Source organism: Notechis scutatus, chromosome 1 (genome assembly GCF_049901735.1).
Source record: "Notechis scutatus isolate UNSWTSFEM ecotype Mainland chromosome 1, rNotScu1.2, whole genome shotgun sequence".
In the NCBI taxonomy this organism is placed as follows: Eukaryota; Metazoa; Chordata; class Lepidosauria; order Squamata; family Elapidae; genus Notechis; species Notechis scutatus.
The window spans coordinates 103832280-103850007 of record NC_142009.1 but is presented as its reverse complement, the minus strand read 5'-3'; the positions used below and the strand labels follow the sequence as shown (position 1 = coordinate 103850007).

At 36.6% G+C, this 17728-nt stretch overlaps 1 protein-coding gene across 1 annotated transcript in view; it reads right to left on the bottom strand.

The window, feature by feature from the left end:
- Positions 1 to 17728, bottom strand: part of LAMA4 (laminin subunit alpha 4) — a 116358-nt gene that overhangs the window by 31959 nt on the left and 66671 nt on the right. The window contains exons 11-19 of the mRNA XM_087973282.1: positions 15126 to 15319; positions 14004 to 14120; positions 12060 to 12208; positions 9145 to 9286; positions 7476 to 7572; positions 6583 to 6696; positions 5106 to 5288; positions 3510 to 3649; positions 2315 to 2488 (exon numbers count right to left, since the gene is read on the bottom strand). Of these exons, the coding sequence (XP_087829408.1) occupies positions 2315 to 2488; positions 3510 to 3649; positions 5106 to 5288; positions 6583 to 6696; positions 7476 to 7572; positions 9145 to 9286; positions 12060 to 12208; positions 14004 to 14120; positions 15126 to 15319 (1310 nt within the window). The remainder of the gene's footprint in view (positions 1 to 2314; positions 2489 to 3509; positions 3650 to 5105; positions 5289 to 6582; positions 6697 to 7475; positions 7573 to 9144; positions 9287 to 12059; positions 12209 to 14003; positions 14121 to 15125; positions 15320 to 17728) is intronic.

Genomic DNA, 17728 nt, shown 5'->3' with positions numbered 1-17728 from the left:
AGTACCTACTACCATTTTCATACATTTCCAAGAGTTGTTATTAAAGGGACCCTGAGAGGGTCACATAAATACTGTTCTGGAGCAGGGGTCTCCAACCGTGGCAACTTTAAGACTTGTGGACTTCAATTACCAGCCCACCCAGCAACTCTGGGAGTTGAAGTCCACAAGTCTTAAAGTTGCCATGGTTGGAGACCCCTGTTCTGGAGCTCATGTGATTCTAAGGCTTCAAAGTGCTCTTTGAGCTTGGTATTTTTTGCAAACATTTCATTAGATAACACTTTCACTGCTAGAAAGAGTGAGGTTTGTTCTCTTTAAAAGCTTGGCCCAGGAGTGGGATTCTACTGGTTTGGACCAGTTCGAGTGAACCGGATATTAAATTTGCATCTGGTTCATTGAACTGGTATTTGAACTGATTGGCTGGTCCTGCCCACCCCTCCCCTCCCCTCCCCTCCCAGGAGTCTCCACACGGCTTATTTTCGATGCAGGTAAGTGCAGGGTCTGCATGGAGGCTCTGGGAGGAGGAAAAATGGGCCTTCTGGAGGTCCAGAAATGGGCCTGTTTCTGGCTTCTGGAGGGGGAGGCCATTTTCGCCCTCCAGAGGGAAGCCTCTGGATCCTTGGGAAGGTGAAAATGGCCCTCCTGGAAGTTCCAATAGGCCACGCCCACCATGGCCATGCCCAACCCAGCAACTGGGCAGAGAACCGATTGCTGGGATTTTTGAATCCCACCACTGGCTTGGCATGTTAATGTTGGTGGGCGCATGGGTTTCTCCTTGATAGTTCCTTGATTAGATTGTTGATTATCGGTTTTTTTTTAATCTGAGTTGGTATTTTGATTAAGTTGTTAACTTTGATTAAGTTATTCTTTACTGCTCAATTGTTATTAGGTGTGCCAGAACACCTGGTTAGTCTTTTGGGAAACCTTTACAATACACAAGAAACTACTATTAAGAACTCAATTTGGAGAAATATTATAGTTTAGAACATGTAATGAGAAAAGGATGAATATTTTCCAAAATCTATTTAATTTATATTTGTTAATACAACAAATATAGTGTCCAAATGATTGAAGAGTTGAGAGCTGGAATCAAAATGGAAGATTACCATATTACACACTGCAAATGACTTAAGGAAAAAAGACTACTTGGTCATCTCAAAATAAAGATGATTTGTACAATCATTACTGACAATAAAAACAATGATAGTGGTTGTTAGCATGGCAATTGAAACCTCCTCTTGAAATGCCCCTTTTCTTTCATTTTCTCTTTCCCTTTGTATCTCATACCCTCCTTCCCCGGTTTCCTTCCCTTCCCTTAATTTCCTATTTTTTCTTCTCTTCTTTGTATTTTGTATAGTAAAAATAAAACCCTGAACAAAAAGAAACCTTCTCTCTGATTTGCATGCAACAAATTGATTTGATACTTGAATTTGATGCCAGAACTGCCATTTTTTGTTTTGTTTGACATGGGCCCTGTGAATGCTACTGCAAAAATACATGAAAATGATTATAATGCTGGAGAATAAAAATATTCATTTTAGAGAGGAAGATAATGACAAAGAAAACCATAAAGTGTAAGGCTATTTGTATAAAAATAAAGATGAAAGAGTGACACCCCCCCCCAAAAGTAATATATGACCTGGACACTGAGAAAAAGGAGGTGGACTGACTTCTTTTGATTATGGAACTGGAAGCTACTTGACCAAAGAGATCAATATAGATTGACTTTTGAGATGATGAGCAAGCAATAACTAGCATAGTTTGCCCATTAAATATAAGCAGATGGTAGACTAAAAATGACTACTGTATAAACTTGTGGATAAGCCAAAAATTTTAGGTCCTAAAATATACCCACAAAGTTGGGTTTGGTTTATCTGTGAGATGGGTTTATATGCAAGCATACATAAGCCCATCTGCAAATAAGTCAGCCCTAAAATTTTTAACCACATTACCCATGGACAAACCAAGTTGGAAATTAAAACAAAGGAACAGTTTTCAGGGTAAGCTTACCTGTGGATGGTATATTGTTCATAGTATTTTGTTAAAAATTCAAGGGTTTACTTATCCATGGACTGAGTTATCTACAAAAATGTTTGGCAAGACTGAGAGAAGTAGAAGAAGTAGATGAAAACAGATAAGATGGATGAACAGGATTAAAAAGCCAGAGATTATTGTTGGGAACAGGCCAGTGGACATTTTTCAATAAAATTTGGAGGGATGGGTCTGACTCATTGGCACCTTTTTAAAATTTTGATGAAAAAAAAAATCCCCAGTGTAATATACAAGAAATCACCATACATCTAGCAAGTTAACATACATTTTTGCTTCCTAAATACAGAACGAATTGATCTTGAGGCTTTTTTCTCTGTGGATTTTCTCCAGAAAATTTCATGTACAAACTTAAAGATGTGAAAGCCTTTAAGTCTTCTACATTCACTTGAGGATTGACTTCAACTGCTGAACGACCTTCAAATGTCATTGACACTTGAACCTGTAAGGTGAAATATGTAAGAAAAATTAGACACATCTTGGAAGACTCCCTTTGGGAAGAAATGAGAAACTATAATACATTTATTTTAATGCACTATTTAATTAGCAGAATGTTAACATTATTTGTAAAGATTAATAAATTATGAATTGTGTTAAAATATAATATACAATCAATGAGGTAGATTCAGGGTTTCCCAGAATAGTATTCTATAGATACAATTGCCCTGTGAATAAAATAGGGCCTTATTTTCTATACATATTGAGAACTCAGATTCATTATGAAAAATGGTAATGAAATTGAAGCTATTCTCATGAATAAAATATCCATTTATTTACTGGTATTCATTATATTTATAGCAAGCAAAATCCTTTTGTGATTCTCTGGAACTTCATATAGGATATTTAGATCCTTATATCAACAAATAAATAAGTACTAAAGTAAAATACTATGATAAATTTCCATGTGCAGATTTGAAATTATTTTATTTAAAAAAAATCAAATACGAAAGATTGATTTGTACACTATTTGTGTTGAACTTCAGGTCTTCTATAACAGTAGTATGTCAGCCATTCTATCACTTAGACTAGAATAGTAACTTCATAGTCAACCTTTTGCTAATGCCCATTGGCAATACATGATTTAACATCAAAGCTGAAACTAAAAGTTATTCAGGGAAAGCATTAGGCTCCTTGCTATAAGTACTGTATCAAAGTCTCTGACTCAATTTTCAGAAGGGCCATACTGCAATACCTCTCTCTCTCTAGGAAACTAGTGATGTTGGACAAGTCTCTATGGAAACTCAAGGTCTTGGCGTGACTACACAACTTCACAACCTGCACATCCCCAGGTTTAAACCCTACATTTCTTTCTCTCTCTCTCTTCTCAAGTAATGGATTTCTTGCAGCCCATTTCTCTTGCTGGGCTGCTAATGACAACTTGTATTTGTCTAACTTCCTTCCAAGCTCCTTGTTTCTACTCTTGCTGACTCCAACCCTCCCAATTTCACTTGCAGCATCTTTACCTTGTTTGCCACACTCCTGGTCTGTGCAATGAGTTCTCGGACCCTCTGGATGCTGGCTGACACATTGTTTGCTGCTCTTTTCTCTTCTACTATACGCAGCTTATCTAGGAGCTGTGGGACAAGTTCTGTGAGACTCCTCACTGTTGTACAAAACAAAACAAGACAGTTGCTTGGGTTTTGGTATTACAGGCTAAAAGGTTATGTTGATTCATAACAATGGCACAGTGGTTAATTAGCAAATAACACCTAGAAGCCAAAGGCTTGCATCTAAGAAGATCAGTGTGGACCAATCTCTTTATCTTTTACGATAGTACATTTTTAGAAAGATATGAGTTAGTGGATTGTTTAAATAAATTGGGTAAAAAAGCTCCTATGGTAGAGCATGGAAGCTTTGTTTTCAAACATCTTACAATTCTAGCCTATTAAATGTTGTTTGCTTTAAGAACATCCCTTTTTAAATGTCAAGATCCCCAGTGAAAAATAAATAGCTCTTGACTTTCCTGGAAATTAGCCAACCATGCACAGCCCACCCACTGAATTGTTTAAAGGATGCATACACTACCCAAGCAATGGAGGAATCTGCTGGCACAGATACATATATACATATGTTTTTTCTACTTTCTGTACAGCCATACTAAACTAACTACTTTAACCACAATCTATGGTATATCTTAGAAATCCAGTTCAAATATTATCACTTTTCCCATTATAATTGAGGGTGTACAGAATAATGTTAGTTACTTGTGGAATAGCTACATTAACCTCAGTCAAAGTTTTATTAAATGCCATCTCTTTTTTAAAATATAAAATTCAAACAGTTAAGGGAATCTCACTTTGGTCAAGGATAAAACACTAACTACTTTTATAAAAAGCTGTCAACCTTTTGTGGATATTTTGCAGAAAAATGGGAAAAAGGTGAAATGTCGATTAATCAATTTGATGATTGAAAAGGGTCTGAATGGACTATTATAATGTTAAAGAGGGTGGAGGGATATTGAGTGATTTATGAGATATATTTATTTTTATTATATATGGGATAAACATAGGGGATCTCAGCTCAAACCATTATAATTGTTGGAATTCATTGTTGGAATGAATTTCTAGTAACAACTACAGTAGTATTCAGCCAGTAGATGGCAACTTTACAAGTTTGGATCTATCATATATACTCTATGCTCTTTTGTTCTAAGTACACTTTCCTGTTTCCTGTTATAGTTATATAGTTGAGCAGTAAAGCACATGGTGACTGTACTCTTTGTTTGCTCTGTGGTACTTTATATAAAACAGAATTTGTAACAATAAGGATTGGGACACTCTAACTCAGAGGCTGAATCTGATCTGTCAAGCCAGAGCATCCATACAGCGTGGTCTTGAGCAAAGCCAACCACAGTCCCTGACCAATAATTGCTGATGAATTGGGCTAATGGTTTGACATAAGATCTATGTTTACTCTGACTACAATACCATGTTCCTCTCTTTCTTTGACAATTACTCTTGCAATTCAATTTTACACAATCCAAAATCAGTATCCTTGAAACAGAAAATGGATGCTGTACATTTCAAGGAACATTTCAATTACACATCCCTTCATATTACCTGTATCCCTAGTTGTGACTGTGGCACGTTCATAAGCTGCTCTTTCAGGTTTAAAGTTGCGCAGATCTTTTGACCATTTTGTCACATTCTCAGACATTGGATCTGTGGTGGAGGTTATGGTTGCAGCTGTTTCTTTAGCTTGAGTAGCAATAGCTTGCAATTGCTCAAACTGCTTCATGTGATCTATAAACATAAAGTTCTATGATGAGGAAATAATGATCATGTCTTTTTTAATATAAAACCATGTAACTTCCATTCATTAGTGCTCTTCCTCATTAAATAAACACAGATTTGTAATCTAAATATGTAAATAATTTATTTACAGTGAATTGTAGGAAACTGATTTACCATAATATCGATTTTTTGAATAATTGATATGTGTCACTGGATGCAGGCACGAGTGATAGTAAATCTATAGCAGGCACGAATGATAGTAAATCTATTTATTGTATACATTGATAGAACTCTTTCAATTAGTCTTTAAATGTAATAAGTAGCCATTAATCCTAGGTGAGTATTTTAGTAGTATATAGCAAGAACATTCTAGATCAGGGGTATCAAACTGGCGGCCCATGGGCCAGATGGGTCATACCACAGGCCACACCCAGTTCTGTGAAGGGAAAAATTGTCGCAACAGATCACATGATGGTAATGTGATGCCGCAAGTTTGACACCCATGTTGTAGATGGATATACAGTATATATTAGGGTAGTATGCTCTTCAAACTGGCTGGAAGCATCTCCTGTGACAGGTGCCTTGGAAACAATAGCCCATGTTAGTATTGTATTGTCAGTTCTACAGGGCCATTTGCCCCAGTTGATTATTCTTTTTTGTCTAAATTTCTCAGGCACTGATAATTTTTATTTGCACTACTTGTTAGACAATCAGGCTACATCTATCTCTCCAAAGTTAGCAAAATTCTGCTATATTATGTAAAGCTTTGCTGACAAATGGTTGCCGACTGTCATTTATGTTAAGGGTCAACTTTGCTTTACAGAATGTATTTTTATTTGTCAATGACTGAAATAAAGTTTCTGTCTGTCTGTATAATTAGGAACTTAAATGAGCACAACCTCTCTTTCATTCAAGTGGCCCATGTTTTTTTTTCTGGTTTCCACAACTCCCTGGAAAAAAATGATGTCACTATTTTAAGAAATCAATTAATTATAGCTCATGTAATTTTTAAAGCAATGATGTCTTTTATTTTCAGGCTTCTGTGGAAAGCTGAAATAAATTGAGGTGCTTTATTTAATGAATAATAGAGAGGTGCTATTATCACACACATGTGAAATCTGAAGGACTTCTTTCACATCACCTTCTAAGCACAACCAAATAGTCAATTCAACAGTCAATGAGTACCAGCCAGGTAAGATTAGATTTACTTTCTACCTCAAAACCACTTAAGAAGTTCCCTTGTGAAGATTTATTCTTTAATCAGAATAATTTGATGACAATTTTGTACAATTTATTTCCTGACCTTGCTCTGATGTGTGCATTTTTTTAAGGACTTTCATGAAACGGCCTTTAACATCATTCTTCTTGTCAAGTGTTTCATTAATCTCTCTGCCTGTTTCTTCAACATTAAAGACATCTGCAAAGTGGAAGAAACAAAATATAAGAAAGGTTTCGGCAATGAGTGGCAAAGGCATTTATCTAATTATAGTAATAACGCATCTGAAAGACATCAGTCTAAAGCAGGGGTCTCCAACCTTGGCAACTTTAAGACTTGTGGACTTCCACTCCCAGAATTCCTCAGCCAGCAAAGCTGGCTGAGGAATTCTGGGAGTGGAAGTCCACAAGTCTTAAAGTTGCCAAGGTTGGAGACCCCTGGTCTAAAGGATTCTAATCACCGCATTATAACATTGGGACTTATTTGAAGGTCTATACTAAGTTTTAGATAATACATTTTTTTTTGTGACCTCCAAAGCAGGTCTTGGCTGTTCGTTAAACAATCTACAATGTTTTTCAAAATTTTGTTTTGAAAAGGACAGTATAGTTTGCATGCTTTTTAAAGTAAACATCAGAAATATGAAAGCATTTGATTGTGCTTCCAGCAAGCCCCATTGTTTGCTACTGCTGCAGAAGTACTATACACGTACTATAAATCTTTCATCTGGCCCGATGGTCGTTTATATTTCTTAATGTTATTTATAGAGAATAAAAAGATGTAGCTTAGATAAAGTAATGTATGTTTATTAGAACAGACTTTGTTGGGCTTGAAATATTCAAGATTTTAAATGGCAGAACTCACTGTAGGTGATCATACTTAAATTGCCTACATCAACATTTTTCTTCTTTGGGATGCTCTCTATTACAAAGTTTTTCTAGTGTAAGAAAGACATATGAATCAAGAGGAAGGATTATATTTACTAGCATTGGCATTTCCTTGTTGTTTTCTGGCTTCCCCAAGAAGCATTGTACTTTTGTCTTTGTGGTAAGTTATCTGAGTGTCAATTCCAACAGCAGCCTATAATATATTTTTTTTTTTTTGAGAGAGAGAGAGAGAGAGAACATTAGACATCATGAAAGTAAACATTTGGGGTTTCCAGATGGGGCTACTAATATATAATAAACCTGTCCCAGTCATAGAATTTATGGGGAATTCAGATAAAGGCTTTCATTTATAATCCTTTGTTATTCTATTTGCTTTTTCTACTTTTATCTTGTCCATAAATAATCTTTTGAGAAAAAGATGGAGCAGCTGCATGATATCTTTTGATTGGTACTATTAAAAGATATCAGTCTGGAAGCACAATTAGTTGCATCTTGTATTTATGAGGCAATCACTTTCATCCAGTGGGTTGGATGAAACATGCTTGAGTGTTTGTAATGGATTTCATATTGACATTTAGGAAAGAGCCAGTGAATCTTGCTCACAACATCACAATGTTGGATTTGTCTTTCCATAAATAGAAAATGCATTCTGTTTGAAGAGTTGAAATACAGTAGCTTTTCACTAGATTACTGCTTTATTCTGCAGTCCTGAGTGTTTCCTTCCATTTTATTGTATAAAGTACTTTAATCCTCCAGATTTTGTCCTTGAGAAAGGAGGCAGCAGAAAGAAAATTGGTAATACTTAGTGACAAATGCATCCCTATTCTAGGGGAAAAAAAGGGTTGACCAGATTTCTATTCATAAAAGATATGGCTCAAACCCAAAACAATTACTAATCTATGCAGCGATTATGCAGTGTTTGTACGAGTTTAGAAATTGACATAAAACAATGTTTTATGAGTGTTTTTGCTGTATACAGAGTACATGATCTTTGACTGATTGATTAAACATTTATATAGCTGCCAATCTTATACCAAACTCTGGAAGGTTTGCAATCTATTAATGATAATTGCTACTTAGAGGAATTTTATTTGCTGTTGGGCATCATAACATAACCCGCATACTTTCTAGTTATACTGTATGTTTACTGACTCTAGGCACAACCTGGACTTAGAGAAATGTTTCTTGTTCAAACTCCATTAAGACCAGAGCAACATTCTCCCCTCCCCCACCCCCAAATATTCAGGAATCCAAAAATAAGATATGAAGCATCAGCTTATGACTCCTAATAAACCATAACTGACCCACTTGGACAAGCATTATATCATGAAGGATTGCATTGCTTCAGAACCTACCAGATAATAACAAAATAACAGATTTGGAAAAAATATTGGAAGTTTTCTAGTCCAAGCCCCAGCTCAGGCAGGAAACCACAAACCATTTCAGACAAATGGTTGTCCAATCTCTTTTTATAAGCTTCCAGTGTTGAAGTATTCACAACTTCTGGAGGCAAGTTGTTCCATTGATTAATTGTTCTAACTGTCAAGAAATTTCTCTTTAGTTCTAGGTCACTTCTCTCCTTGATTAATTTCCACCCATTGCTTCTTGTCCTTCCTTCAGGTGCTTTGGTGAAATTCCTACAAATTTCTGTCCTTGAAGATGGGTTTGTAATGGTATAACTGCAGATAGAGGTGGGGATTTTCACAGGATACAGATTTTACTTGATCTCGAGGGCACATTCCAGATACCTAATACTATTACTTACATCACTGACTCGATCTGTAGTATTTAATGCCAAGACAGACATTTGATTGGCTTCATTAATATAATTAATTATATTTTCATGTACATTGGAAGCATTTAGTGCTTTCTGTACTAATCCATTTGTGTCAATACCATGAAAAGTCCTGCAACAGAAAAAAGAGAGGGGGCAGGTGAGGGAATAAAATGCATCATATATTGCTCAAGATTACTATATATCTGCCAGTACTGCCCTTGGAAGCTATTGTTATCCTTATTATATCACTGTGATGCTCATCTAGGAGGCAACCAGCCTTGAATGATGTAGACAGCCCTTAACAGGGTTGGTCCTGGTTACTGTAATGCTTGAATGGAGGACCATCAGCAACATCAGGGCTATAAGCTAGGATGAGAAGCCAACAGACATTCTGGAAACAGGCAAGGGCAAACCACTTACATATCATGCAAATCACCAGGAGTCAAATCTGACTTGAAAACAACCTTACAGTAATTTTATTCATCAATATATAATTTTTCTCTATATCTAACTCTCCCTCACTGGCATGATCCATCATGACATGCTAGAAGATCATGCTAGAAGATCATGACATGCTAGAAGATCATGACATGCTAGAAGATCAGCAATGGATCATGCCCAATATTTCCTAGCCGTACCACAGATAACAACAATGATCTAATACATATCGATTTCACAGAAGACAATGTTGAAAAAGCAATCGCAACCTAAAACCATCTCTATCTATTGGACCGGATGGAATATGTGCCTACTTCTTAAGAAAGCTATCCACTGCCATAGCCAAACCTCTAAGCATAATCTTTCAAAATCTTTCAGAACCAGCTCCTTGCCTAACCTATGGTCACAAGCCACAGTCATCCCCATCTTCAAAAAGGGAGACCCAAGCCTAGTTGAAAACTACAGGCCAATCTCCTTATGCTGCGTCACCTGTAAAGTCATGGAATCAATTATTAACCAATCCATCATCCTTCACTTAGAGACAAATAACCTACTCTCCAATAAACAATTTGGTTTCAGGAAAAAACTATCCTGTAATCTGCAACTCTTACACTGCAAAAACATATGGACGACACAACTCGACCAGGGCAAAACAATAGACGCAATCTACATAGACTTCTGTAAAGCCTTTGATTCAGTGGTACACGACAAACTACTCCTAAAAATAAAATCCTATGGTATCTCTGGACAACTGAATAACTGGATAGAAGCATTCCTGTCAAACAGACAACAAATGGTCAAAATCGGGAGCGTCCTATCAAATCCAGTACCTGTCAATAGTGGTGTTCCCCAAGGCAGTGTTCTAGGACCAACTCTCTTCATACTCTACATAAACGACCTCTGTGATCATATTAAGAGCAATTGCGTTCTCTTCGCTGATGATGTAAAGCTGTTCAATACCACAGACAATACTGCTACCCTACAAAAAGATCTTGACTATGTATCCGAATGGTCAAACAAATGGCAACTTCAAATCTCAACAAATAAATGCTCTGTCTTACATATTGGCAAAAAAATCAGAAAATAAAATACAAGCTGAATAGTCAAGATCTTGTTGATGACCCAAGCTCTGTAAAGGACCTTGGAATACTCACCTCTAATGATCTAAGTGCTAGAGCCCACTGCAACTACATAGCCAAAAAGGCATTAAGAGTTGTTAACCTAATCCTACGTAGCTTTTTCTCTGGTAATATCACACTACTAACCAGAGCATACAAAACATTTGCTAGACCAATACTCGAATACAGTTCATCAGTCTGGAACCCACACTACGTATCTGATATTAGCACAATTGAGAAAGTCCAGAAATATTTCACAAGAAGAGTTCTCCACTCCTCTACTCGCTGTAGAATACCTTATGCCACCAGACTTGAAATTCTAGAACTAGAAAACCTTGAATTACGCCGTCTTCGGTCTGACTTAAGCATGGTATACAAAATCATACATTGCAATGTCCTACCTGTCAATGAATACTTCAGCTTCAACCATAACAACACAAGAGCACACAATAGATACAAACTCAAAGTAAACCGCACCAAACTTGATTGCAAGAAATACGACTTCAGCAATAGAGTGGTCAATGTCTGGAATACTCTACCCGACTCTGTAGTTTCTTCCCAAACCCCAAAAACTTTAACCTTAGACTGTCTACTATTGACCTCACCCCTTTCCTAAGAGGTCTGTAGGGGCGTGCATAAGCGCACCAACGTGCCTACCGTCCCTGTCCTATTGTTTCTCTTATTCTTTTATTTTTCTTATATGTAACCATTTCATGTATTCACAACTATGTATACATTTATACTTATTATCTTGTAAACAATTGGCAAATCAAATAAATAAATAAATAAATAAATAAGATGTTCAGATCTTCTCCAACGTAATTCATCAGTCAATCAGCATCCCCACTCAACTATTCTGGAATAAAGGATTATTCCAGATGTATCCATAATTTAAGTTCAGTCCATTTTGAGAACTGATATGACATAATGTTGAAAAATATAAATAGTGAGATAAGGAATGCTTTGTTTAGGTTTCATGTTAGTCTTTAATTTATTTCTGTATGTAGACTTGAGAAACATATTCATTGACACAACCACCATGTTACAGGAATAATAAAATACTTTATATGGTTTCCTAAAACACCATATGAGGGACAACATAGCATTTATAGTTTAATGTTAAATGCTGTTGATAGGACATTTGTTTCATAATTCTCATATCCTTTAATAATGGTTGGAATTATTAAGCCAATGTGTAGCATTTTAAGACCCACTGATTTCAGTAGAACAGTTACTCACACAGTTCTGTCTCCCTGAGATCAGTGGGACTTAAGTGTGATTTCCCTTGTTTAGATTGTACTAATTTATTGCAGAAAGAGAATTTGGCTTAATACACTTGAAAGTTACCTCTCCAAATTATCTGCAAGGTCCTGAAGGCCCTGTGCATATTTCATGGCTTTTTCAACCAAATCTTCATCAAACCTTGACTGGTTGGCCTGTTTGTCCTGTAGCTGTACTTTAGCTCCATCTATTTCTGCGTAAAGCCTGGATGCATTCTGACCAAACAAAAAGAGTAAAGAAAAAGTAGCAATGATTTTTCTATAAACTGCAAAATGTCTTTCCAAATTAGGTAGATAGTGGTAAGGTGATAAACGGATTCTCATTGAGATGATGGAGTGTATCCTTTCAAACTGGGGATCATTTAACTGAGCATTTTTCTACAGTGAAAAACTTAACTGCAGCAAGGGATACAGCTAAAATTAAAAAAAAATGTGATAGGGTCTTATTTTCTTCAGTACTCATTAAGAAGGAGTTAAATAAAGGAAACATTCAGTTACATAGCTCCAACTTCAGCCCAAAATATGTAATCCTGACACAAGTTGAAGGATTTTATTTATTTGTAAAAATTATAGAGATGCCCTACTCAATCCATTTTGGGTTGCATACCATAAAAACAGCATTCAAAGCACCCAATAAAATAGCAAGGCCATATACTGTACTGTAAAAAATGAGAGAAACTATCAGGAACGAGACTTGATAATGAAAACTCATGTCAAAAGCCATTCTTCTTTTCAGGGGCTGGAGAAAGAGCCAGATATCTTTCTCTATCTTAATATTGGGTAATTCCCCTCCTTATCACTCTTCCTTCATTATCTATCTTCTGCGTATTATTTCTTTACCTGTCTGCATCACTCCTGTTAATCCTAGCTAGATGGCTCAGAGAACACACTTCCTATCAGATCATTTAAGCCTGTACCTAGCAGTCTTTCTTTGTCAGTAACTATTGATTAACACTGAGCTGGTTATGTGCACTTGCCTGATACCATGATCCAATATCACAATTTAGATTTCTCTCTGCCATTGTCTCCAACTGGATGAATGATGCTACAGTTTCAGGCAATCACTTCTAGTTTTGTTGAGGACTTGCACCCTTTGCTGTAGCTCTTCCTATGTAAGGATAGGTAGTCCCTTAACTTACAATCATTCCTTCAGCCACCACTTGAAGTTACAACGGCACTGAAAAAAGTGACATATGACCAGTTCTCACACTTCCTCACAGTCACATGATCAACATTCAGGCACTCAGCAACCAGCATATAATTATGATGACTGCAGTGTCTTGAGGTAATGTGATTGCTATTTGTGACTTTCCCAGCCAGGATCGAATAACAAAGTTAACAGGGGAAAGCTGGATTTGCTTATTGACTCTGTGATTCACTTAACAGCAATGTGCTTAATAAGCATAGCAAAAAGTTTGTAAAAATCAGGCATTAATCACTTAACAACCACCTTGCTTAGTGACAGAAATTTTGGTTGCAATTGTCCCAAATATGCAGGCAGGGGTGAAATGCTTTTTCTGTCCAGAATGAGATAACATTTGGAAGTGACTCTGACAGACACTTCCGTAATCCACTGGAGGAGAAGAAGGTAAAAGCTCATTCAGAACTCCAAGATTCTGTTATTATAGTCAATCTCAATGAAAGTACTTTTAGCCTTTCTATTGAAATATTTTCCTGGTCTGGTCTATTAGTGGGGCTGAATCTATATTCTTGAACTTCCCATTCAAATGTGACCATTGAAATAAATAAATAAATTTCATTTATTCTGAAGTTCTTCATACTACTCCAGGAGGGACTTACTGCTAATCTAGTGTGTATGGGATGCAATCTGAATAGTGGTTAAATGCCCAATGTGTATCAAAACATGATTATTAGTAGTATCTGCTAAGTCTTGCTAAAGTTGATGTTAGTATAATACTGCATTCTGAAGATCGTGTTAAAAGCTAAAGATGTAAACTCTGTGGACCAGGTAGACAGTAGATTTTGATGGTTTATTTAAAAAGAAAATCACCTGTACTGCTTCATTCATGTCAGAGATGATTCCATGAGAAATATTTAGAATGTCTGTGGCCATCCCTAGGGTATTGTTCAGAGTGTCAATCTCTTCCTCCAATATTTCTTGTTGTTTCTGTAAGAAAAAAACAATAATTCCTTAAATATGTTGGTTGTCTGCTAATCACTAATGTATTATTTTGAGTAAATTAGATGTTTTGATCCACAGTAAAATTAACAAATGCTTTACAGAACATAACTGATATTTGGAAGTGGAGCAAATATAATGAACATTACTAAAACATTAATATTTATTAATAAGGGCTGTGCAGTGCTTTGGATACAATAAAGATCTAAAAGATGCTTTATAGGTGTACGGGAAACTGCAAATGTGGTACCAGTGTGCAAACCTTAGTCTGGTATGTGATCCCTGGAAAGGAGGCATCTGCTTTAAGATGTTGTAGACAAAAGCTTAGTACTGTATATGCTCCAAACATCTTTAGTTTACATTGTGCAGGTCTTTGAATAATATTCTAATGTTAGAACATTTTGATGGTGAATATTCTGAGATAAATATCTATAGAGGGAAGAACTTTCAATATGGGAGGAAGTTCCATCTTTCTTAGCGTTGACTAAGAATTCAAGATACTTTTCATTGTTATTACTGTCCCAACACTCTTCCTCCTAGCTCTCTGAAACAGCTTAAGTAATTCAAATGGTCTTTTCATTCTTACATGAGAAGAATGCATGTAGTACAAGACATACATGTAGACCTTCTTTAAAACTGGTTGGAACTTATCCATAAAGTATACAATCCTATTGTGATAAGCACATTCCCCAATTGTAGACAAGGAAATGAGCACATTTCCCTTTTGAAGCTCAGCCTATGTGATCACTGCTATTATTCATTTACTTATTTATTGATAACACTTTTACAAACTGCTCCTCTTATATTGAGCTCTGGATGGCTCCCAGCCATTTGGTAAGGTGAATTCACCCAGTATCTGATTTTATTTCTTTAGCCGTACATACACCATCAATCGTATAATAAACAAGGTTATCCTGACAGATTACGGCCAGTATTTTGCACTGTTAAAAATGTTAAAATACAACAATTTTGAAACAATAGATGGCATGGTACCTCATGCACTTGGAGTTTAGCAATGCTTTCATTATTTATAGTGGCTGTTTTTCTGATGTCATCAATAACTTGGTGCAAAGCCTCTTGCAAGTCTGTGAGTTTGGTGTGGTGTTCCCCAAGCTGATCCAATATGTCAGGAATCAAAGACCTGGTTTCATTATGTTTCTGTTCCCAACTTTCAGCTTTCCTTAATACTAAGAGAAGAGGCAAGTGATTAATGTGCTTACATTCCCTATTTCTCAGTCTCTGTAGTACACTTTACAGCTCTTGCTGGTGATGAACTTGTGTACTTCTACATGGCTAGTCTTCAATCCTCAGATTCAAACAGTGTTTTTAAATTCCTCCTGCTTCTTACTGCTGCTGACCTCAACACACAAAGAGCAGGGCATGAGCTAGTTCAACACACCTTCCAGCTCACTGCTAGGAGAGCTCCAAAAACAGCATCCTAATAGCTTACAGCTCTCCCCTCCTTCATGTTTTTAACCTCATGTTCTGCCTGCTTTTTAAATATGTGAGAGGGATCTATAAAGCTGCATTTTAAAAGAGAAGCAAAATGAGAGGATAGTTTGCTGAGGAACCAGGAGTGACAAGAGGTCCCTCCAGTGGAAATGCCTACCTGAAAGCTTTTAGCATTCATGTTGCAAAAGTATTGTGGCAGTACTCTGCAGTAAAAACAGAAGTCAGCTGCCTCTTCTCACCTACTGAAATGATGTGAAATCACACAAGGATGGAGCTGAGCTGCAGGTGATGCCAATGTCATAGGCAGGAGGGGTAGATTAGAAGGATAAAAAAGCTGAAGCACTCTTGTTGAAGAGTTCAGAAATGAGCAATGAAAGTGCTAGGGAGTTGTATTCCCAGCTCTTCAACATGTGATTTAGCACAAAAGTGCTGTGCTCTCTGAAGGAAAACTTATGTATCCCTGCCATAAATATTTTTTATTTTGCTTACTGAAGCATCTCAAAGTATCCAGATGCTGAAATTATCACATAAAATATTCAAGGTACAGAAATAATGCCATCATGCTTTTCTGCTGATTAGTGGCATCATAACTGGTATATACTGTATACCTTTCAATGGTTATCACCTTGAAAATCCTACATAATTGACTTCCGGTTTGAAGGGCTTTGGCGACAGACAGAAATCTGCGATCGTGCGTGGTTTCTGTCTGGGCTCGCTGCTGGAGCGCCCCGAGCCGGCTGGTTTCGGGGCTAAGCCACCACGTAGAGGTGATGAAGAGAGGGGAGACCGCCAGCAGGGTTGAGGAGAGCCACATCTCTCCTCCTCAGCTGGCCATTACTCCCTTTCCCGAAGGCGGTTGCAGCGGTGGTCAGAAATGGCCACCACAAAGGAGAACCTGACCGGAAAAGAATGTGCAGGAGGAAGATAAGAAGTGAAAGTTTTGGCTGACCGGGTTAAATTGTAAAAGCAACAACTAAGGTACCCTGGAATTTAAACTTACAAAAAATAACATCGCTCCCAAAGAAGAGTCGGAAGCAGCGAAGGAAAGTGAAAAGGGAAAGGTTGGGCTTTTTTTTCCTTCTCTCTCCTTCCCTATACTGACAACTAAGAGACTTAAATAAGAAATCGGAAAAATCCGCTTTGACATCAATAGGCAATTAAGCTGAAAATAAAACAAAATGCCAAAGGGATAATAAAGATTTCTGGACATTAAAATTTTTCTTTTTCATAAGCAGGAAGGGAGAGAAAAAGAATAAGGGCAGGATCTGGAAGAGGGAGGAGACTGCCTGGAATTAAAAAGAATCTACAATAAAACTTCAACAAGACTTCTAAAAGATACATTTTAACTGAAACTTTGCAACTAAATAGTAACCCCAGGAAGAGAAAGTGAAAAAAGAGCAAAAAAGAAACAGCTTGCGTGTATTTGGATTATTTGGTGATCTTTGGATTCTTGGTTATTATATTTGAATGACTAAAATCAATCGGGTGGTTGTTTAAAAATTTATACAATGGCACCACTTCTGGATGAATTGAAAATGGAACTTAAAAAGTGCAAAAAAGATGCACAAGAAGGGAAGGGTTCTTTTGGCTTCATTTTTCAATTCTTAGAAATGGAGATTTGGAACTATGAGAAACAACAAGAAAAGACTGCAAAACAAGAAGACTGGGACAAAGAAGAAGCTATCTTTAATGAACAAGCAATTTTATGTGGGGAAGAAAAAGGAAAGTGGGGGAAAGAGAATGGAGAATTTAAGACTTAAAAAAACAACCAAAGAAAAGAAAAATAATTCAAAAAATAAGTATAATACTGGAAAGCAACAGAAAAGGGGAATACAGAAGACAGAAATAGAGGTAGAGAGACAAGGGGGTAAAAAGGGGAGAGAGAAGAAGAGAGGGAAGAAGAAAAGGAAAAGAAGTTACAAAGGACTGGAGCAAGATATAGAGAAACAGGACCTATTTAGAGATAATGGGTGAAAATCTAACTGAAAAAGGGATTCTGTAAAGGTACATAAGATTGTATTGTTATATTAGTAATAGAAACAAGTTTAGAAAATTGGAAACAACGTATGATTAAAATGAGGGATAAAATAGTGTAATTTAGTGAAATGTTTGTGAATAAAATAAGTGAAATAAAATAAATGAGA